This window comes from Acomys minous (assembly GCF_964271855.1).
Source record: "Acomys minous genome assembly, chromosome: 1".
NCBI lineage: Eukaryota > Metazoa > Chordata > Mammalia > Rodentia > Muridae > Acomys > Acomys minous.
The window spans coordinates 9982422-10005062 of NC_140483.1; the positions used below are offsets into that span (position 1 = coordinate 9982422).

The following is a 22641-nucleotide window of genomic DNA, read 5'->3' on the forward strand; positions in this document are numbered from 1 at the left end:
CTGCCACATGTAGAGCTCAAGGCCTTGTCTCAAAGAACTAAAGATTTAAAAACATTCAAGATTGTAAAGAGTGATTAGGTGCTAAGAATGCAGAGCACTTAGCATACGTGACAACTCGGCCTCCCAGTGCTGTCACTACAGAGTATGCTCAGCTTCGTTTGATTTTTAGGACCATAAAGAAGTATTAGCCCACCCCAACCTCATTTTATAAGGTCTCATATTCATTTTACTATAGTCAAACTGGCTTGCTTCCTGCCTTCTTTGTCTTAGAAGATACACCTATATTCCCACATGAACCTCAGCTCATAGCATGGCTGAACCCTTGTATTGTTCTTACCTTCAGCCATTGCTCCCTTAAGGAAGACATATTTCCTAGAGAAAACTCCTTCCTAGCCTTCCCACTATACTTTCTCTCTAGCACCTTCCTAATCATTTTTTTTCCCTACAGAACTTAGCATAAGTGAAATAGCTTACAAAGGAACAGCCTCCTAGTCAGTGTTGTGCCCACTGTTGAATGCACCGTATCTGTATGACGTGGTTAACCTACGGTGAGTGCTGCATTACTATCTGTTAGGTTTGAGAACACTTAATTTCTTGGGGGGGGGGGGCATCAAATGGTTGAGCATGGATGTAGTATATAACCAGAGTTTATGCTTGACAAGGAAGATGCCATGCCATTAAAAGCTTCACATATCATTATGAGAAACCTCAACTTTATTCTGAAGGCAAAAGTAAAGCAAAGCAGACTTCAAATACAGGAGGCTAGACTTTTTTTTTAAAAAAATATTTATTTATTATGTATACAATATTCTGCCTCCATGTATACCTGCATATCAGAGGAGGGCACCAGATCTCATTATAGATGGTTGTGAGCCACCGCGTGGTTGCTGATAATTGAACTTTTTTTTTTTAATGTGTATGAGTGTTTTTCCTGCACATATGTCTGAGCTCTGCATGTGTGCCTGGTGCCTACAGAAGCTACAAGAAGTCACTTGATACCTTGGAACTGGAGTTAAAGACAGTTGTGAACTGCCATGGAGTGCTGGGAATACGGACAGTTGTGAACTGCCATGGAGTGCTGAGAATCAAACCAGGTCATCTGGAAGAAAAGTCAGCTCTTTACTGCTGAGCACCACTCCAGCCCCTGGACTTGATTTTTTAAGAAGCCTTTGGAGGTGATGTGATGGACAGGTTATAGCTGACTTAGAGCCAGACAGAGATCTTTCAGAAGCTACTGCTGTGATGTAAAGAAATGCTATAAAAGTATCTAAGTAAATGGATAGGCAGGAAAAATAGAGAACCCTCTCCTCGCCCCCAGGTATAGGATAAGTCTGGTTTTCATGTCAGAGCCTGCCAAAATGGGTCAAGTCACCAAAACGAGGAGCCAACCTCTATCCCAGCTCCCAAGGCCTGATGCATGCTAGGGAAACTCCCACTGAGCTACAGCCCCAGACTTTGACAGTTTTACTTAGGGGGTAGAGCTGGGGAGTGGCTCAGCAGTTGAGAACAGTGGCTGCTTTCAAAGGATTGATTCCCAGAAATGACATGGTGGCTCACAAACACTATAACTCAAAATGTAGGGTGTGTGCGTGTGTTAGAGGTTCTATTGCTGTGACAGAACACTGTGACCAAAAGTAACTCAGGAAGAGAAAGAAAATCAGAACAAGAGGAGAGTTATGGAGTTAGGAGAGGGAGTGGTCAAACCCCTCAAAGCCACAGGCGGGCCTTCCTGTTACTAGATCCCAACAGCCCTGTAAACACAAGGCCACGGGTATGCTTCCAGTGAGCTCTACAGAAACGTAATTACCAAAGGCCCAAGTCAGCATGAAATACTGTTTGTGTGTGTGTATGCGTGTGTGCTGGCGTGAATTTGTGTGTGTGTATGCGTGCGTGCTGGCATGAGTTTGTGTATGTGTATGCATGCGTGCTGGTGTGAGTGTGTGTGCACCGTGTGTGTGAGGTGCTAGAAGGTAAAGGCCATCAAATCCTCTGGAACTAGAGCAGCAGGAGACAGCGAGCTGCCTGCTGTGCATGCTGGGAACAAACCTAGACCCTCTGCAGGAACAATGAGGGCTCTTAATCTCACCCATCCTCCCAGCCCCTGCCACTTAAAAAAAGTATTTTGTTATTATATTTTTAAAAACATATACATATATGTACATATTATATAATATATAATGTATATATATATATTTTTTAAGTGTCTCCCTGCATTGCTTAGGCTGGTCTTGGACTCTTTATCCTCCTGTATAGGCTTTGTATGTTGATGCAATTATAGGCATGTCTACATGCTCAAAGCAGCTTCCTTCTTCTCTTTCTTCACGTTCTTCTTCTTCAAGAGTTATTTATTTATTTATTTATTTATTATGTAGACAATGCTCTGTTTGGATGTATACCTACAAGCCAGTAGAGGGCATCAGATCACATTATAGATGGTTGTGAGCAACCATGTGGTAGCTGGGAATTGAACTCAGGACCTCTGTAAGAGCAGTCAGTGCTCTTAACCTCTGAGCCATCTTTCCAGCCCCCAAAGCAGCCTTCTTAAAGCACAAAGAATCAAAATTAGTGTGTTGAAAATTCTCAGGCAATTCTTTTGTTTGTTTTTTGAGACAGTGTTTCTCTCTGTAGCCTTGGCTGTTCTGGATTTGCGTTGTAGACCAGGCTGGCCTTGAACTCACAGCAATCCACCTGCCTCTGCCTCTGTCTCCCAAGTGCTGGGATTAAAGGCGTGCGCCACCACACCCGGCATACTGAGTGTGATTCTACTTTCTTCAAACAAACCCAGAAATTTTATTAAAGGAAAAAGCAGAGACCAAAACAGTTTTTAAAAAGCCAAGAGTGGGGATCTAGCATGGTAGGCAGAGCGCTGGCCTGGTTATATACAAGGCCCTGGGTTCAATATCCAGGACCGAAAAAAAATGGGAAACTCATGTATAACATCCAAGTAGAAGTGTGTTCGGGTTTCTATTAAAGGCTGTATGAGCGAGACTTCAGGAGCATCAGACACAAACAGATCCTCTGCTCTCAGAGCTCACAGCAGCCATGGCTGCCTAAGACTCCAACAAGATGAAGCCCGTCAACATCCCAGCCAGGTGGGGTGGGGGCTGGGGAGGCTCATAAGCTCCCACCCTGAGCTGGGGAGCCGCTGGCAGCTGCTGGCTTCTGGGGAGTACAAGAGCTAGTTTTCTTTAAGGATGTACTGTCACAACCCCTCCAGTGGAGTCGGTATGACAAATGCTGTTACACAACCCGAGGTGACAGCCCCTGCCCAGGGAGAGCCTCCTGGAGTGGTTCTGATGTTCCTGCCAGGAGTAACTGATTACAGCCTTTTTTTTCTCATTGTGTTGGCATATTCTGTCTTTATTCTTTCTCCTAACCTTACTCCCATACCAGGATCCTTCAAACATGACGACATTTCAATGAAACGCTCTAAGATGGGACTGCAGCCAGGGACCGTTCAGGCCCAGAGTTCACCGCCAAGGTCTGCTGGTCTTCTTCACTTATTAAAAGAAACATGGCTAAAAATTATTCACTAGTTACTAATATATATTATGGCTTACAAAGAAATAAAGTGCTTCAAAAAGCTCCAAATAGTGGTGCTCATATATTAGAAAGGAGAACTAAAAAAAAAAAAACTGTCTTGGTTCCCACATTCCCAGCACATGATTGCTGGGCAAAAGTTAATGAGAAAACGTTGCCCCTTGACAAAGAGAACACATGTGTACTGATAGCAAGCCAATAACTTAAGAATAGTGACATCTTTACTTTGCATTCTGTGCCTGTATTGTTTCAGTCAAGTCAGTAACTCAAAAATGACAACACTATTACTTTGCACTCTGTACTTTGTACTGTGTGTGCCTGATGGCTTCACTGACTCCCTTGAATCCACTCCATGGTAAATGTAGCCACAAAACACTCTCTATTTCAAAAAATGTATACAAAAATCTAGACTGCTTGCCTACAAAAACACACTCAGATTCAAACTACTTCTGGGTTTGACTCTGTCACTTGCCAAATCCTTGCCCACCAATACTTCGAGAACTGCCATTCCCAAGGACCTATACCCGACTGAGATGGTCATGACAGTGTAGCCTCTGGGAGGCTGACCACACTCTAGTGGATGGCCACATGCCAAAGAGGACAAGAGCAGCGCAAACTGGACTTGGTAGATGTTTTTAAAAAGGTGTGTGTGTTGGGGGGGTGGGAGGGCAAGAGGGTGGGAAGTGGTGAGAAGTCCAGGTGGACCTGGGAGGAGCCATAGGAAGAGTGTGTTTGTGGGAGGGAGTGGTGACTATGACCAAAATACAGCATTTGCCTCAATAAAATTCCCAAAGAATTAATACAAAGATGATATTTACAGAAGGCTTTTGTGTTGCTGTTGACAAGTGCCGGAGGGGAAGATTTCAAGAGGGTGGGATGGTAGCCCCTGGGGATGGTTGGACACTGCAGCCCACCTCATGGCAGCCAGGCAGCAAAAACAACCTGTGACACTCGTTCATTCCATCCAGGCCCCAGCTTAGGGGATGGTGCTGCCCACACTTCCAGCTGGTCTTCCAGCTGAGTTCATGCATTCTCTATCTCCTCAAGGTCACAATCGAGCTAAAGCACGGTACATTCAGTGGAAGGAACAGGCAGCCACTCAACTCTCCAATCATGGCTTTTAAATGATGACAAGAGAATAAATTAATCTCCACAGTATTTATATTTTTCAAATACCTTTGAAAAAACTGATATATAATATGAAGGTATATGATTAAATATTTTAAAGAAACTTTCCCCATAAATCTATCAACATAAATAATATCATATGCATTCTCAGTTGGAGTCAAAAATTTTTTAAAATTACTGTGAAAAACAAAACAAATTCTAGAATATCTTAAGATTCTGTGCCCTGAAGAAATATGGTTTATAAGCAGGAATGTTGATCATTAGTCAATCATTTGGAACTAACTCTTTATCATTTATCCACTTAAAAACAATAACATTTGAGCCAGTAGTGGTGTGGCATGCCTTTAATCCTACACTCAGGAGGCAGAGGCAGGGGGCTCTCTGAGTTTAAGGCCAGCCTGGCCTACAGAGAGAGTTCCAGGACAGTCAGAGCCACACAGAAACCTCTCCAAAAACTAATCATCGAACCAACAAACAAACAAAAACTAAAACACAAATAACCCCAACAACAAAGATAACAAAAAATAAACAATAACAAAAAACAAACAAACAAAAAACCAACCAAACAAAAAACACCAAGACCACTTAAGATGTCAAAATTGAAAGATTACCCAAATGTCAAACCAATTGGTCTAGACAGCTAACTAATAAAAGTGAATTCTTTTTTCTTTGTCTTCATTTTTTAGGCCCTGTGTAGTGGAGGCCGGCCTTGAGGCCTTGGGTTCTAGCAATTCTCGCTCAACCTTGAGACTAGGACTACTTACCACAAGTGCCACCACACCTGGCTAATGCTTTTTCAGGTAGGAGAAACAACAAATAAAATGTATGATATGCCTAAATCATGAGAGTGTTAGATTACATAAAGTGAAGTTCTTTAATCCCATCTTCTATCCCGCACACTGATCAATGACGAACGCAGCTGGTGCTCTAATCATTCAATTAGCTAATCAGTTCTAAGAGGCGTCACTCTGAGAACGGATCCTCCCTGGACGCACGGGAACACCCTCAGGGGATGAGCGCGCTTTTGACGGACTCCGGCACTCGGCTGGCGTAGTAGTCGTAGTTCCTCAGCGCGGCCAGGACGCCTGCCGAGTTCATGTGTTTGACCTCCTTGTCGTACTGGAGGGCGTTCCCGTGGATGTCTGTCAGCTTCCCTGCAGAAAATCATGGCACCACGTTAAAGGACCATTAGATCAGGACCTTTCAGACATTTCTTTGGGGATCGAGACTCGGGAGTACTGACCCTCAGGGCTCACGCTAAGCACATGGTTTACTACTGAACGACGTCCTAAACCACTCTAGTTATTCTTAAATGACTTTGTACAGTTTTCGCACTGGAGATTAAACCTATGGTTTCATGTACACCAGGCAAGACTACCATGGAGCTACATCCCCAGCCCCCTCTATAATTTTCATCGGTGATGATTGTTGGCACTCTAATCACGTAGTTCAGTTAGCTAATCAGTCCTAAGCTGTGTCACTTTGAGAACGGAGTCCTCCTGGGTATGCAGTGAAACACTGCTTCAGGGGATGAGCGCCCTTTTGATGGACTCTGGGGTGCGGCTGGCATGGTAATCATAATTCCTCAGTTACATATCATAATTCCTCTTTTATTTTTGAGAAAACGTCTAAGTTGTCCAGGCTTATTTATTTATTTATTTAAACAAGATCTTACTACATAGCCCTGGCTAGCCCACAACTTGCAGTGATCTTGCCCGTACAAAGGCCTGTTCCTGTCCAATGCCCTGTTGCTTCCCTCCTGTCCTTGGAACTAGAGACTGATGCCAAATGTGAGCCCTACCGCTGAGCCATTGCCCGATGCTCTCAAGTTGTATTTCTTATTTTTTAAAAACATTATTAGAGTTAGGATTAGGAAAAAAAATAAAGGAAAACATTTTATGTGTACAATGTTTCGCCTGTGTGTGTATACTGTGTACCACATGAGCGCCTAGTGCCCTTGGAGGTCAGATGAGAGCTCCAGATCCACTGGAATTGGATTTACAGATGATTGTGAACCACTATGTGGACACTGGGAGCTGAACCTGAGTTCTCTGCAAGAACAGCCAGTGCTTTTTATTTTTTTAGATTTATTATTTATATACTATTCTACCTGCAATTGTGCCTGCTCACCAGAAGAGGGCGCCAGCTCTCATTGTGGATGGTTATGAGCCTCTATGTGTTTTCTGGGAATTGAACTCAGGACCTTTGGAAGAAGAGCCCTCTCTCTTAACCTCTGAGCCATCTCTCCAGCCCCAAGCAAGTGCTCTTAACCATTGAGCCATATCTCCAAGGATGTGGTTGAATATCTTGGTATCAATTTCTTTTACTATAAAGTACACTTTCCAAAATGTTTTGTCTGTCTGTCTGTCTTAGTCAGGGTTACTACTGCCATGATGAAACATCAAGACCAAAAGTAACTTGAGGAGGAAAGTACTTATTTGGCTTACTTATCCCAAATCACAGTCCACTGAGGGAAGCCAAGGTGGGAACTCAAACCAGGCAGGAACCTGGAGGCAGGAGCTGAGGCAGAGGCCATGGAGGGGTGCTGCTTACTGGCTTGCTCCTCATGGCTTGCTCAACTTGCTTTCTTTCTTTCTTTCTTTTTTTTCCTCTTTTTTTTGAAATATTTATTCAATTTTTAATTTGTGTGTTGGTGTGGGGGTGTCAGATCTTGGAGTTATAGACATTTGTGAGCTGCCATGTAGGTGCTGGGAATCGAACTGGGTCCTTTGGAAGAGCAAGCAGTGCTCTTAACCACTGAGCCATCTCTCCAGCCCCTCAGCCTGCTTTTTTTCTTTTTCTTTCTTCTTTCTTTCTTCTTTTTCTTTTTCTTTTCTTTCTTTTTTTTATTGTTGTTTTTCAAGACAGGGTCTCTCTGTGTTAGCCTTGACTGTCCTGGACTCACTTTGTAGACCAGGCTGGCCTTGAACTCACAGCAGCCTGCCTGCCTCTGCCTCCTGAGTGCTGGGTTTAAAGGCGTGCGCCACCATGCCTGGTTGCTCAGCCTGCTTTCTTACAGAACCCAGGACCACCCAGTGATGGCAGCACCTACAATGAGTTGGGCCCTCCCCCATCAATAGTTAATTAAGGCTTGCCCATAGACGATCTTATGGAGGCATTTTCTCCACTGAGGGCCCTTCCTTTCGGATGACTCTAGCTTGTGTCGAGTTGATAGAAAACTAGGCCCTCATACATGCTAGCCTGTGCTCCACCTCCAAACCTGGTCCTATCATCTATCTTCTAATTTTTAAAGATAGGGTCTCATCTTTAAAAATACATTCTCTAGGGGCTAGAGAGATGGCGCAGTGGTTAAGAGTACTGCCTGTTTTTCCAGAGATCCTGAGTTCAATTCCCAGCAACTACATGGTGGCTCACAGCCATCTATAACGTGATCTAATGCCCTCTTCTGGAGTGCAGGTGTACATGCAGGCAGAACACTATATATAATAAACAAATCTTAAAACAAATTATTCTGTGTGTGTGTGTGTGCATGCACACATACACACACACACCAGCATAAGTAAAAAAATAAAAATAAAAATCTTGGAGCTAGAGTTACAGCTAATTATGAGCCAGCAGACATGGGTGCTGGGAACTGAATTCATGTTCTCTGGAAAACTAAGAAGTTCCATGAATTCCTGAGCCTGACTTACAAAACAAACTCCAGGCCAGCCAGGGATACAGTGATACCTTGCCCTAATGAAACAAATAGCAACAACAACCAAGTATTAAGTTAACTGTATGAAGATGAAAATCCACTCTTCTCAAAGACCAAAAACTAAAGAAAATTGTTAAACATTTTCCTTGCTGATGTAAGCATGAAGGGCTTGGAAGGGGCCGTATCTAAGCTGCCCTCCAGGATTTGCATTGTAGAAGCTAGGTAAGGAATTTTAATTGAAGGCTGAATAGACGGTTCAGCAGTTTGATTCCCAGTAACCTCCTGGAGGCTACAGCAGTTCTAGTGACCTGAGACCCTCTTCTAGCCTCCAAGAGCACGTGGCATGCACGTGGTGCACAGACAAACATGTAGACAAAGCACCCTACACATAGCATACAACGCCCGAGTACAATCCAAAAGCCACAGTTCTCCAAGATAACACGGACTAACCTCCCACAGCATGTAAGATCACTTCTGGGGCACAAGTATCCCATTTCTTACATCCAGGACTCGCAAATACATACGCAGAGGCTTTGCCTTCGATCAGCTGGATGATCTGTAAGGGTGAAAACAATTACCCTCCATCCATTATGTAACGATTGAGCTGCCAGCAAGAAAACTGCGTGTCCTATTAAAGACATTTCACCCCTCCTTGCCAGGCTTAGCTGAAAGCCTGAAACAGGTTAAATAACGCCAGTGTCATAAAGAGACCAAACAGGTGCATAATAACGCACGGTAACCTAAAGGGGAGAGAGATGATCATTTAAGCCGCTATCCACAGACCAAGTCAGTCAGTTTTCTTATTCACATGGCTTTTCTTACTAAAAAGGAAATACATATTCACTACTGGACAAGTAGTGTTTTTTAACTTGTAAAAAAAAGGGGGGCTATTACTAAGTAATAGAGAAATAATTCAACAGCCACACAGCGTGCAAGTCCATTGGGTGTGCAGTGCTGACTAGCCTGATAGGTTCTTCCAGGGACTTTGGAACTCTCCTCTTCTGCTCTTTCCTCTACTCAATTGCAAACCATTATTACTGATTGGTATTATTTGGTTTCTCTGAGACAGAGCTTCCTGTAGCCCAGGCTGTACTCAAGCTTGACTTACAGCTAAGGATAACCCAAAGCTCCTGTTCTCCTGTCTCCATCTCCCTAGCGCCAGGACTGCACGAATGCAGCACCACACTTGGCTTCCTTTTGCATTTAATTGTCTTCCTGGTCTCTGTGAAGACTGGGCTGAACAGAGAGAGACCATTTAGAGGAGGCTACAGCAGTACTTTAAAGGATGATGACAGGTCTCAACTGGCCACTTAGGTAGGGGAAAGGGAAGGTATCAGGGAAGGAGTAATTAATGTTATGTATTTGGGTAGGGCCAGGTTGACGGGAGACTCAGCATCTGGCTGGAACAATTAGGAAAATGGCGGCTTCCGTCAGGTGGCACGTGGGGGTGCACCTGGAAGGATGGTGAGCTCCCTCTGGATGTGAGGGGTTTGCGGTGGCTGCTCAGTGGTGTCGAAGGGATGATAGACATGGTGCAATGACATGAGGAGATCAAGACTAGGGCGTGCATCACAGTGGGTTTCACTTCGTGATGCTCTGAGGAGCCTGGAAGCCTGGCTAAAGGAATGGGGCCATAACAGAACAGGCACAGGCAGCTCATGCTCAGAGTCTAGAGAAGCAAGGTCTAGAAAGAATCCAGGGGGGCTCTTGGGAGCTAAGCTCCTTGGCAAGGAACAGGGCTGATATCCCATATGAAAAAGACTGAACCTTAAACTTTTTCCTTTTTTTTTTTTTTCCTTTTTTTTTTTTTTTTTGCCATATTAGGTTCCAACCCAAGGTCTTGTTCACTGGAGATTGAATTCAGGGCCTCAAACATACTAGGCACCTGCCTTGACACTAAGCTTTGTTTCTAGCCCTTTTAGCAATGCTCATTTTGAGACAGTCTCACTAAATTGCCCAGGCGAGCTTTAATCTTTATTCCTCCTACTCAGTTTATTTCACATTTCTGTAAGCTCAGTGTTTCCATTAGTGACGGTACACTTCAGAGCCAATGGCATGTGTTCTCTGTACCTTATTTCCTGCTCCCCCGACTCGCAGCACATTGTCGGGGTTCATGGCCGTAACGCAGTCTGTGACCAGCTTGTTGCTGTGGGATCTGGTGGTTGTGATAATGTGCTTCCCAGCAGGCGCCTCTTTCAGCTGAAACCCAAAGGCACCCAAGCCCAGAACTCCCCAGATGGTCCTGCCCAGCACGGCGTCAGGTCCTGCCTGCGTGAGATGACAACAAAGCTCACCGTCACTAGGGAAAGGTGTCAGCCACAGACGGAACAGTCAGCAAGCTACACTAAGTTCAAGTTACCAAGTTTGCAATAGGAAATATTGTTTTAGCTTCAAAAGTTAAAAACACACAATGTTATCAAATGAAAGGACAGTAAATCGACTTTCTTTATTCAAGGGACAACAGGAACTGTGTTACCTAAGTGAGCAACCAAACAGGCCGATGCTGAGGAAGGCTGTGGGCCGTGGAGGCAGGGCTGAGATTGTAACAAGTGCTCTGACGGAAGGACAACGACAACACCATCTTAGAAGCTGTACTTTCCTTTGTGGAGCTCAGAGAGTTTTTGACCACATTGCTAAGAGCGTACTTCACGTACAGAACACATTTTAGGAAAAGTCAAATTGATGTTAAGACAGCAAGTCCAAACAACACAGTATCACCTTAGCCTGCGAGGTGTACGGTGAGAACAGGCAGGGGAGTCGCTCAGCACGGACGTGTCAGGCCCACACCAAGTTCTCCATGCACTGGCCCAGCTGGTCCTCAGAGCAGCCCTGAAGTACCATACTATAACCTTAACCAAGAGACTTGGGATAGTTAATACACTGGCTGAGGAGCCTAGAACGTTCCTGTGAAAGTCCAGCTCATCTGGGTTCAAAGCCCTCGTTGTTTTATTTTAATTTTTGGAGACCTGGTCTCAGGTCTCACTGTGCAGCCTCGGCTAACCTGGGGCTATGTAGACCAAGCTAGCCCTGAAAAGACTTAGTTTTAACTTATATGCATGTATGTGCACCATGTGTGCCTCAATCTAGAGTTCCAGGTGGTTGTGAGCAGCCGTGAGGGTGCTGGTAACCCACCCTGGGTCCTCTGCACGAGCAGCAAGTGCTTCCAACCGAGCTCTTGCTGCAGCTCTGAAAACAGTGCTCTGCTTTTGCTTTGCCTCGTTGCTTCTGAGATGGGGTCTCACTATATTGCCCTGGATGGCCTTGAGAGGACTCTGCTGCCTCAGCCTCCCAAGAAGGTGGGACTGCAGATCGCTGTCACCGTCTTCGTCAAAGTGGACACTGGGCAACTTGAGCTGACTTGTCCAGATGTTTTCAAAGGCATCCCTTCTTTGTCCTAGAGAAGTGCACTAGTGCATGCAGGGAGAGTAGCTTAGTCAGGCTGGGCGTCTGGAGCAGGGGGATTGTGTGTGCAGGGTCAGCACCTGTAGAAGGAATCAGTGTGGGCAGAGGGGAAATGGGCTGCAGTGTGGCTAGGCGGAGCTCCGGCTGTGCCTGTGGGATACACCAAAGCTCAGGAGGCCTTTCAGAGTGGCCCCAAATCAGAAGGAAACGCCAGGCCTTTATATACTGGCATTTTCTGGTCACGGGAAGCAGACTGGGGTAGGAAGGCACTACAGAGGAAGGAAAGCCAACTCTCAGAGGCTTTGGATGACAGGGTGTGTGCTCTCTCTTCCTGACCATAGCGCAGACCTGGAATCTAGAAAGTTCCCTCAGGCTCAATGGTAGCTCTAGATATTCATGAGGCTCTTGTTTGTAATTCAGCATGTGGGAAGTAGAAGCAGGCAGATTAATCCTGGGCAACAGAGTGAGCTCCAGGCCAGCATGGGAAACACAAAGAAAGCCTATTTCAGAAGGATTTCACACTCCGTTTGTGAACGACTTGGAAGACAAGAGACTGGCCTACAGACCCTGGTGTCCTTAATGGACTCCCATGCCCTGGGCTCCTGACCTCAGCTGCTCCCACTGGAAAGGCCCCACACGGAGGCTGGCACTTGCCCTTGCAGATGGTGGCCACTGTTAACTGAGGTTGAGAAGCTAGGTCCAACACAGACTGACTTTAGTTAGTACTTACTAGAATCAAAAGTAAGCTTTCGGTTGCTCAGTATTTTTTGTTTTTGTTTGTTTGTTTGTTTGTTTGTTTATCTTACTCAAGTGAGCAAGAGAGAATAAGAATGGGGCTTGGAACTCACTTAGAATCCCAGCTCCGCTGTTTCCCCAATGATGACATCGACAAGTTCAATGCTTCATTCAGTGCCCACCCCTCTCTGTGTGTTCATTCCTAGGAACTGAACCCAGGGCCTCGCACTCGCCAGGCAAGCTCTCTGTTGATCTTCAGCTTTCTTGTCCCTTTCCTTCGTGTCAGTATGACTTGGCTGCTGGCTGGTCTTGAGCTCGCTCTGTAACTCATGCCCCCCCTCAACTTGCCATGCTCTGCCTCCAGCTTCTCGAGCATCTGAGATTACAGGCCTGCACCACCTGGCCAGTTGGTGCCCTTTTCTTTAACACAGCCAGGTGTGCGGTGAGTGTACAAGCGCTAACGCGTGTGAGTTCCTCGAGCCCAGCAGCACAGCACAGCACAGCACAGCACAGCACAGGGCAGCACAGCACAGCACAGCACAGCGCAGCACAGCACAGGGCAGCACAGCACAGGGCAGCACAGCACAGGGCAGCGCAGCACAGGGCAGCGCAGCACAGGGCAGCGCAGCACAGGGCAGCACAGCACAGGGCAGCGCAGGGCAGCACAGCACAGGGCAGCGCAGCACAGCACAGCACAGCATAGCACAGCACAGCACAGGGCAGCGCAGCACAGCACAGCACAGCACAGCACAGCACAGCACAGGGCAGCACAGCACAGCACAGGGCAGCACAGCACAGCATAGCACAGCGCAGCACAGCACAGCGCAGGGCAGCACAGCACAGGGCAGCACAGCACAGGGCAGCACAGCGCAAACAGCGCAGGGCAGCACAGCATAGGGGAAGGAAGAAGATGCTCAGAACAGGAGGAAATGAACCGGTTCACAGGGCGGACCGGGTGCCACTGTGCCTGACGCTTTCCTCCCTAGAAGTGGAACCAAAACCCTAGCTGTGCCTCACCTTTGCTTCGTTCCTGTGCTCCCTTAACTTCTCCTTCTCACTGCTCTGTGGAAAGCGAATACAAGTTTCCTAGTCTCAGAAATAAGGGATGAAAATCATTAACAATTCGTAAGCACTTAACATCTCTAGTGTAGATGAAAGGGGCCATGCATACCCCCTTTCCTATGAATTAAATACCCTTCTTTTAAGGAATATTGTTAAAAATCCAAACCTGTGCCCATGTGTACTCTGTGAAGCCAGCAGAGCCACGCTGTAAGGACTGACACCTGAACACTCCAGTCTGACTCTCCTGACAATGCAGAGCCACTCTGGGAAACTCCAAGAAGTACATCAAATTTCTAATCATATAAGCAGCAGGAACAAATACATTTGCATTACACCTAAGCAAATAGGAAGCCTGCTGTTGAATCAGACACTCAGAAGTGATAGCCCCGACTCTGGTTGGTCTGTTTTCCAAAGTTCATTAACTTCACATTAATATGAAAACTCCTAAATATTTCATTCAGTACTTTCTTTAAAATTTAACAATATACTCTTGCTCTGAAATTATATTGGTCTCTTGTTTCTAAAGGAGACAGTTTCTTTAAAGTACAGCAGGAAGTCAAAGCAGGCTGAAAGAACACTCAGGAGGGGCGACAAGCATCATTGGCAGGCTGACTGTACTGACAGTGGCTGAGGCACTGTGCAGCAGCATTTGAGAAGCAACATGGCTGGCATCTGTTCTTTGTTGACATGGTTCATTTCCTCAAAGTGCTTTAAGAACTACCTGTAAACCAGGTGTTTTAATGACTATGCTAATCAAGAACCAAATGGGTAATTTCCAAACTACTGCAACTGGATCCTAAGTATATAAAAAGTACAATGCACCCAGTCCATTGAGCCACGTCTACATTCCTGGCCCCAACACCCTCAGAAAAATTCTAGCTGAGTAGGTGAGTGGCAGCCTAGGAAGCCATACCTGGAGAAGCCCGTCCCCCTGTAGCTGCTTGTACAAATGGGCGCGATAACAGCTAGACTGGATGGCGTCTGGGCTCTTTAGACACTAGATGTATCTAATATTTTTGTGCCACTGGCAGCAATACCTGGTAGTTGTAATACGGCTGGTTGATGATGCCTGCGATGGCCTTTCCTTCATAAGCAATCCCAATGAGAACCGTGACATTGTCAAGAAGACCTATGGAGGAAAGAATTAAGCACGTCACTCTCTCACGTTGTGGCTAACCACTAGGACATCAAACGAACAGCTGCTGGACTCATCACTGCTATTGTTATCTTATATTTTGAGATATTATCTTTTTTTTTCCAGGTACAATTGCTCTGTGTATCACTGGCTTCCCTGAAACTCGCTCTATAGACCAGGCAGGCCTCGAACTCAAGAGATCCACTTGCCTCTACCTCTTGAGTGCTGGGATTAAAGGCGTGTGCACCGCACCCGACTGCTAGTTAAGGCTGTAACTTAACTGCTGTAAAGGCACGGGATTTGCAATGATTCACCCAAGGACAACTGTACTGAAGACAAATTCACAAGCTCTAAAGAGCTGCTCAGGGACAGAGATAGGGATTGGATGGACAGCCACAACCACACTCTCCTTAGTAGTTTGCAAGCCCATGGAAGCCACAGTGGCAAAGCCAATACTAGATCCTTCTTGCTCCTTCTACCCCATCCAGTGTTCTCTGACTACTGCTCCTGAGTTCATCCTTAGGAATAATTCTCTGCCTCTGACAGGTGTTTCAATGCAGACTAGGGATCATCCTGTGGTGCTGGGTCACCCAGTGCACTATGATGGGCAGACTCCCCTTCTGTTAGTCAGGGTTAATCAAAGCTCTAGGGTGGATTTCCTGTTTCTCAAGGGCTTCAGAGATGTTTTCAGTACACACACACACACAGAGTACATATGTGTGTTGTGTGTGTCTCTCTCTCACACACAAAAATATAGAGAACATATGTGCACCCCCTAGAGTACCTATGCATGGGCTATATTCACACAGACACACATACACAAGTACATGTGCACCACACACACAAATGTATGCACACACACACATGAACACATGTCTTTCGCATATACACTCTCACACATGCCCTCACACTCACAGTTCATATGCACATTACACACACACACACACACACACACACACACTATGTATGCACATTCCATACACAGACACACACACTCACCTACTACCACACACAGTCACATACACCCTCACACAGTATGTATGCCTCTTCCACACACTCACAGGATATACACATGCCACAAATACTGCCACATTCAGTCACTATCACTCTGTCTCTTCCATGGGCTGATAACATTTTCTCTGGCAGTTATAAGAAATATCCACGAGGGGCTGGAGAGATGGCTCAGAGGTTAAGAGCATCGGCTGTTCTTTCAAAGGTCCTTAGTTCAACTCCCAGTCAACCACATGATGGCTCACAACCATCTATAATGACATCTGGTGCCCTCTTCTGGGCACATGCAAGCAGAATACTGTAAAAAATAATAAATCTTAAGAAAGAAAGAAGAAAGAAAGAAAGAAAGAAATCCACAAAGTTGGGAACCAATAGAAGGAAACCTATGGAGGTCTTTCTGGAGGTTTTGCTGCTGTTTTTAGACAGTCTCACTCTGCCCTTTAGCTCTGGCAGATCTGGAACTCTCTGTGAAGGCCAGGCTGACCGTATAGTCTTCCTGCCTCAGCCTTATAAATTCTCGATGTACATCTTTACTTCAAAAGTACAACTTTAGGCGTTTAAAACTCTAAGTCTGCCTCTGAGACCGGGGTTCTCATGACTCTTTTGCTTTGTTTGAACACAGTCTCACTCGAGCTCAGGCTGACCCAGAACTCACAGTGTACCTCAGTGGAGCTGGCCTCAAACACAAAGCAGTCCCCTGCCGCAGTGTGCTGAGATTACAGGTGTGAGCTATCACACAGCTCCCCTTAACTTTTAGGCCTCTGGTTTGAATTCGATGCTTTCTAGTTTTTCTCATCCCTGAAAACCTCAGAGGATGAGCGGGTACTGTGGGACTGAGATGAGGGGAAAGCGGGGTGGAGGGGTGGGGGGTGGGGTGCTGCGGGGCTGAGTAGGGAGTGGGACGTGCTGTAGGACTGAGATGAGGGGAGAGTGGAGGGATGCTGAGAGACTGAGGGCAGAGCGGGGGATGCTGGGAGACTGAGGGCAGAGCGGGGGATGCTGGGAGACTGAGGGCAGAGTGGGGGATGCTGGGGGACAAGAGTGTGGCAGAGCCTTTCTCTAGCCCACTAAAACCAGGCGTCAGCACTGTTCCTCAGGTAAGAAGGTTTACAACAATAGGTTTTCCCATGTAGGACCTCAGAACTGAGCTGGAAGAGTATGTGGGGTGATAACTAAAGATGAGCTCTTCTAATTACTGCTTATGAATGACAATAGACAGATGCGACAGCAACTCTTCTTCTGCCACAGGAAATGTGTCACAGCCTTGCCTCAGTGCTGTGCATGTGGACGAGAGATACTGACCTTCAGTGTATTCCTTGGTGCCATCTAAGGGGTCAACCCAAACCACAAGCTGCAAAAATAAAAATAGGGAAAAAAGAAGAAATGTTAAATATGTAAAATTCAGAGGTAAACAGATTAAAAGTCCCTCTTTTAAAGATATTTGAACACATTATTATGGAAGGCTTAGACAACATCATCAGCTTTGTGATTTAAAAAAAAAAAGCTTCATAATTATGGAGAATGACCATTTAGAGTAACAAAAAGCTGATTTAAGAACCCTTGCTATAGTCGGGTATGGTGGCATAGGCCTTTAATTCCAGCACTCAGGGGGCAGAGGCAGGAAGATCACTGTGAGTTCAATGTCAGCCTGGCCTACAAAGCAAGTCCAGGACAGCTAAGGCTACACAGAGAAAAACTCTGTCTCAAAAAACAAAACAAAACAAAAATACAACCTTGTCAACTTAGCTGATAAATGTCCCCTGTCACTTGACCACTAAATACAATGTCATGAACTAACTTAGCTCTAGATGGCGCTACAGGAAAAATTTCAACATGGCACTGAACAATGGAAGGTGGTTACTCATTTGTATGTATATGCTGATCTCTCTGTGTTTTTGTTTTTGTTTGTTTGTTTTTTGGTTTTCTGGACTCACTTTGTAAACCAGGCTGGCCTCAAAATCACAGTGATCCACCTGCCTCTGCTTCCCAAGTGTTGGGATTAAAGGCATGTGCCACCATGCCCAAATGTGTGTGTGTGTGTGTGTGTGTGTATGTGTGTGTGTGTGTGTGTGTGTGTGTGTGTGTGTGTGTGTGTTTAAGACACGGTCTTTCTGCATAACCCTGGCTGTCCTGGAACTCACTACATAAACATGGCTGGGCTCAAACTCACAGATCCACCTGCTTCTGCCTCTCAAGAGCTGAGATTAAAGGCATGTACTTGCTGATTTAAAACATAAGGAAAAGGTTTGGTTACCTTAAGGACACAAGTCATAGTCACCTAGGAATATGGAATGGCTTACAGAGTGTAAGCTAGACTCAAGAGGTCCCTCCTGCTTAGGGCTTTCAGCATGACTCAGAATGCCCTCCCATCGGCTCTCAGGACACTGGGGAGGAATTTCTGAGACACTCCTGACGTCATGTCCTGTTATCTTTTTATCCTTTTTTTCCACAGAACAGAATTTATTCCTCTTAATAATTACTCTGTAAGTGCAATGTTGAATAATTTAAAACCAGGATCCCCCGGAGCTGGGGCTGCAGGCAGCTGTTAGCCTTCCAGTGTCATTTCTGGGAACCAAACTTGGATCCTCACCACGAGCAGCCAGTGTGCTCTTAACTGCCACCCACCTCCAGCCCACGTGAGAGGACTTACATGGTTTTCTGAGAGGGCCAGCCTCAACACTCACACAATGCTCTGTTACCAAATCTACTGAACAGCAAAGAAGACTCTTACTAAAACTGCTTTTTTTTTTTTCTTTCTTTAAGACAGGCTTTCTCTGCATAGCCTTGGCTGTCCTGGACTCACTCTGTAGACCAGGCTGGCCTTGAATTCACAGTGATCCACCTGCCTCTGCCTTCCAAGTGCTAAAACTGCTTTTAATAATGTTTTCTGAAGGCAGAGGAGACCCACAGCAGACAGTGCGCTGAGGGTCGGCCATGTGTCCATGCGGTCCCTGCTACTTCTGCTGGCTCTGACAGACTCAGTGTCTGACTGCCCCTGTTTTGTAACCATGCACTTCCCCTCTTGCCGACAAATTGTGTTCCCTTCACAATAGCAAGACACCAACAGAGGAAAAGCATAGAGATGCGCCGTACATCTTCCTCCTTGATAGCACTGTACTGCGATGGGCACGGTTGTCTCAGGATCTCCTCCCATTGGCCATCTTCAATCAGCTCTTGATCCACTTCCCCAGGAGGCAGCTCCTGGAGCAGAAACAAGGTGACACTGCTGAAGCCATTTGTTCCCACAATGCCTTGTGTCCCTAACAGGAAATGCGGCAACTGGGCTCCTAGTCATTCTGTTTACCTCATGTCTTTTGAGCCTTTATGGCAAACCTAGTGTAAGACTGACAGGAGGTGGAGAACATGAAGCGAGGATTTAGGACTTCCCTAGCGCTCCACTCTGAGCTGGAAGTGTGGGCGCCAGGAAGGACCTCCTCACAGAAAGTCTCTCTAACCTCATGGCTGGGTCCTAGCTTCATTTAAGCCCTGTCAGGAACATCTAGAAGGAACACAAAGCCTTTTTCTCTTCCCTGCTTACCTAAAATTGTAAATAAATCCACTTTACTTAACTTCACACATTTCTGTTTCCCATTTTCCCTTGGAATGCTGGGAGACTGAGGCAGTGGGTATGAACTTGGTTTACAAAGGGTTCCAGGGCTCGGGATGCAGCTCAGTGTGGTTCAGCAACTGCCCAGCATGCACCTCGGTATGATCCCCAGCACCACAAAACAGGCAGCGTGAGTAAGGGGAGAAAAGATTGTTTAAAAAAGGTCTTTTTATGGAGCCCAGTATATCTACTTGATTGGCTGAAGCAGGAAGAATCCAAGGCCAACCTGGGCTACATAATGAGACCCTGTCAAACCAGAATTAAAATGAGAAAGAAGACAGAGTCATCAATATGGCATTTTAGTCCTAGTTAGAGCAGTAAGAACAAGGAGTGGAAGGAATATAATCACAGATGAAGGAGTCGCCATGTTCCTATCTGGAGAGGATATGACCCTGCAGGAAAGCACTAAGACTACACCAGAAAACTTCTGGAATTACCAATACTTTCTGCAAAGTGTCAGGATACAAACATGACATGGTTTTTTATACCAATGGCAACAATCTGAAGAAGAAATCAACAAAACAATCCCATTTATGGTAGCCTCAATAAATAAAAAAAATATTTCAGAGAAAAGCTAAGCAAGGAGGTGAAGAACCAAAGAAAATCCCAGGCCCGATGGTGGCTGCCTTTAACCCCAGCACTCAGCAGGCAGAGGTAGGTGGATCTCTATGAGTTTGAGGCCAGGCTGGTCTACACATTGAGTTCCTGGCCAACCAAGACTACATAGTGAGATCTTATCTCAAGACAAAAAATTCTAAAAAAAAAAAAAAAAAAAATCAAGGCAGAGACTATTAATGAAAGGCCTTCAATGTTCATAGAGTGATAGAATTAATGATGTAAAAATGACCATACTAGCAAAAGCAATATATAGACTTAATGTAACCTCCATCAAAATCACCATGATTTTCTTCATGGAAAGAGAGAGAGAGAGAAAAAAAAAAACCTTACAACTCAACACAAAAGGCCCCAGACAGCCAAAGTAATCCTGAGCAAAGGCATCACCGTATCTGGTCTCAAATTATACTACAGAGCCATGGTAACAAAAAGGTACTGTTTTCATGTACGGTACAGGCACAGAACAGATGTGTAGGTCAATGCAACAGAATGGAAACCCCAGACTAATGTCATAATCACAGCCACCTGAGTTTTGTCAAATACACCAGAAATACACACCGGAAGAAAGAGCATCTTCAAAAACTGGTGCTGGGAAAACTGCATGTCCATATGTAAAAGAATGAAAGTTGACCCTTCTCTCTTGCCTTGAACAAAAAAAACAACTGCAGGGGCTGGAGAGCTGGCTAAGCAGGTAAGAACAATGGCGGCTCTTCCAGAGGACACAGGCTTGATCTCCAGCACCCACAGGGCAGCTCACAACCATCTCCAACTCCAGTTCCAGGGAATCTCATGCTCTCTTCTGGCTTCCACAGGTACAAGGCTCACAAGCAGAGCACAGCCATCTAGGCAAGCAAAACACAGCCATACACACACACACACACACACACACACACACACACACACACACACACAAATAAATAAATAAATAAATCTGCATTCCTATAATCCCAGCACCTGGGAGGTAGAAGCAGACAGATCTCTGAGCTTTGAGGCAACTATGATCTACGTAGCAAGTTGCAGGACAGCCAGGGCTACCTAGAGAGACCCTGTGTCAACAAACAATAACAAAAATGGGCTATAGAACTAAACATAGAATTCTCAAAAGTAATATGAATGAATAATGAACATCTTAAGAAGTGTTCAACATCGCTAGCACAAAGGGAAATGCAGATTAAAGCTACTTTGGGATTTCACCTTGTCCCAGTCAGAATGCCTATCATTAAGAAACCAAAAATTATAAACCCTGGTGAGGATGTGAAAAAGGAGGAACTCGTTCACTGTTGGAGTGTAAACTAGTACAGCCAATATAGAAATTTGTGTGGAGCTTCCTTTAAACACTAGGGATGGAACTACCATTTGGCCTAGCTGTTCCAGTCTTGAACATGCCCAAAAGCTTGACATCTCACTATTGAGAAGACATGAGATGCACTTTTTAAAAGCTGGAAGGGAGACACCCATGGCTTGAAACTGCTCCCCCTTGACACTATGGTGCATTAAAAAACCCAATGCGGTGTGTGTGTGAAAACAATACCAACACTTGTCATTGCTCTTGGCTGCCCACTAGAATTAGCTGGTAAGACCTTACTGCTGAGGACACCACACACCCTGGTTGCATGGCATAGAGAAATCAAGCTAGAGATGATCTGGAAACACCTCCCCGCTGGCCAGCTTTCATAGTGCTGGAAGGTACTATGCAGGCTGGTGGTGAGGAAAACATTACCCAGCTGTAACCTCACAAACTACAGATCTGTCAGAGAAGTTGTGCCCACTTTTACAACAGTGGCATGACTGTCAGGAGAGGTAACCAAGTGCTCTTGATTGATTCTGAGGTGTGCTCTGCTGGGGGAAACCCATGCTTTTTTTTTTTAATTTATTTATTATGTATACAGTATTCTGCCTGCATGACAGAAGGGAGCACCAGATCTCCTTATAGATGGTCCTGAGCCACCATGTGCTTGCTGGGAATTGAACTCAGGACCTTTGGAAGAGGATCCAGTGCTTTTAACCTCTAAGTCATCTCTCCAGCTTCCAAAACCCATGCTTAGTACTGTAAACCCACTAGTCTCTGTCAGTGTATAGAAAAGGAGGCCATCAGCCCCATCAGGGAATTAAATTCTAAAGCTATACTAAATTCACACAGTGTCAAATAATGCTCTAAATACACATGTTTATTCCCATATCTAATTTCCACTTAATCAGAGAAGATTCACTTTCTGGTGGACTGTGATGAACTGAGAGAGATATATGGCCGTGTAAGAAGACAAAGTTACAGTTGGCTGCTGAGCTCTAAATAAGACATTTACACCAGGCCCTCTGAGGTTCACCAAGTTTTGCAGAAGAGGGGGCAGAAAGATGGTAAGAGCTGGAACATGGGGAAAAGGCCTGCAAAATGTCATCCTTGGGGTAAGAGCCACTGCAATCCTGAGCTCCCAATAAGCACAGATTACTGCACTGGGTCTGAAAGAGAATGAGTCCATCAACAGCTAAGCAGAGATGGAGGCGGGGCGCAGATGGGACCGCTCCTTCACTGCTGAACTGTTCCCTACAGACGGACTCAGAGAAAGGGGACGCCACAGCCTTCAGTTATGTGCCTCTGTTGACTAGGCTCCAGTGGACAGTCCCCGGCAATGGTCACACAGATGGCTCTGCTTAAACTAAATGGGACACAAAATAAAAGCAAACGTCATGAACTTGGGAAAGGGACAGGGAGGGAATGAGGGGGTGGGAAGGAATGGGAGGAAACGCCAG

General features: G+C 45.5%; 1 protein-coding gene across 3 annotated transcripts in view; it reads right to left on the bottom strand.

Annotated features, from left to right (window-relative positions):
* Positions 1–4683: 4683 nt before the first annotated feature.
* BPNT1 (3'(2'), 5'-bisphosphate nucleotidase 1) overlaps positions 4684–22641 on the bottom strand; it is a 28091-nt gene continuing 10133 nt past the window's right edge. Inside the window, exons 4-10 of one of the 3 annotated variants that reach the window (XM_084799396.1) lie at positions 18765–18872; positions 16974–17022; positions 14563–14654; positions 13481–13525; positions 10397–10594; positions 8777–8882; positions 4684–5822 (exon numbers count right to left, since the gene is read on the bottom strand). In XM_084799396.1, coding sequence (XP_084655522.1) covers positions 5674–5822; positions 8777–8882; positions 10397–10594; positions 13481–13525; positions 14563–14654; positions 16974–17022; positions 18765–18872 — 747 coding nt within the window. In that variant the 3' untranslated portion in view covers positions 4684–5673. Of the gene's footprint in view, positions 5823–8776; positions 8883–10396; positions 10595–13480; positions 13550–14562; positions 14655–16973; positions 17023–18764; positions 18873–22641 lie in introns of all 3 variants that reach the window. The other 2 variants (XM_084799395.1, XM_084799397.1) reach the window with 2 other exon arrangements.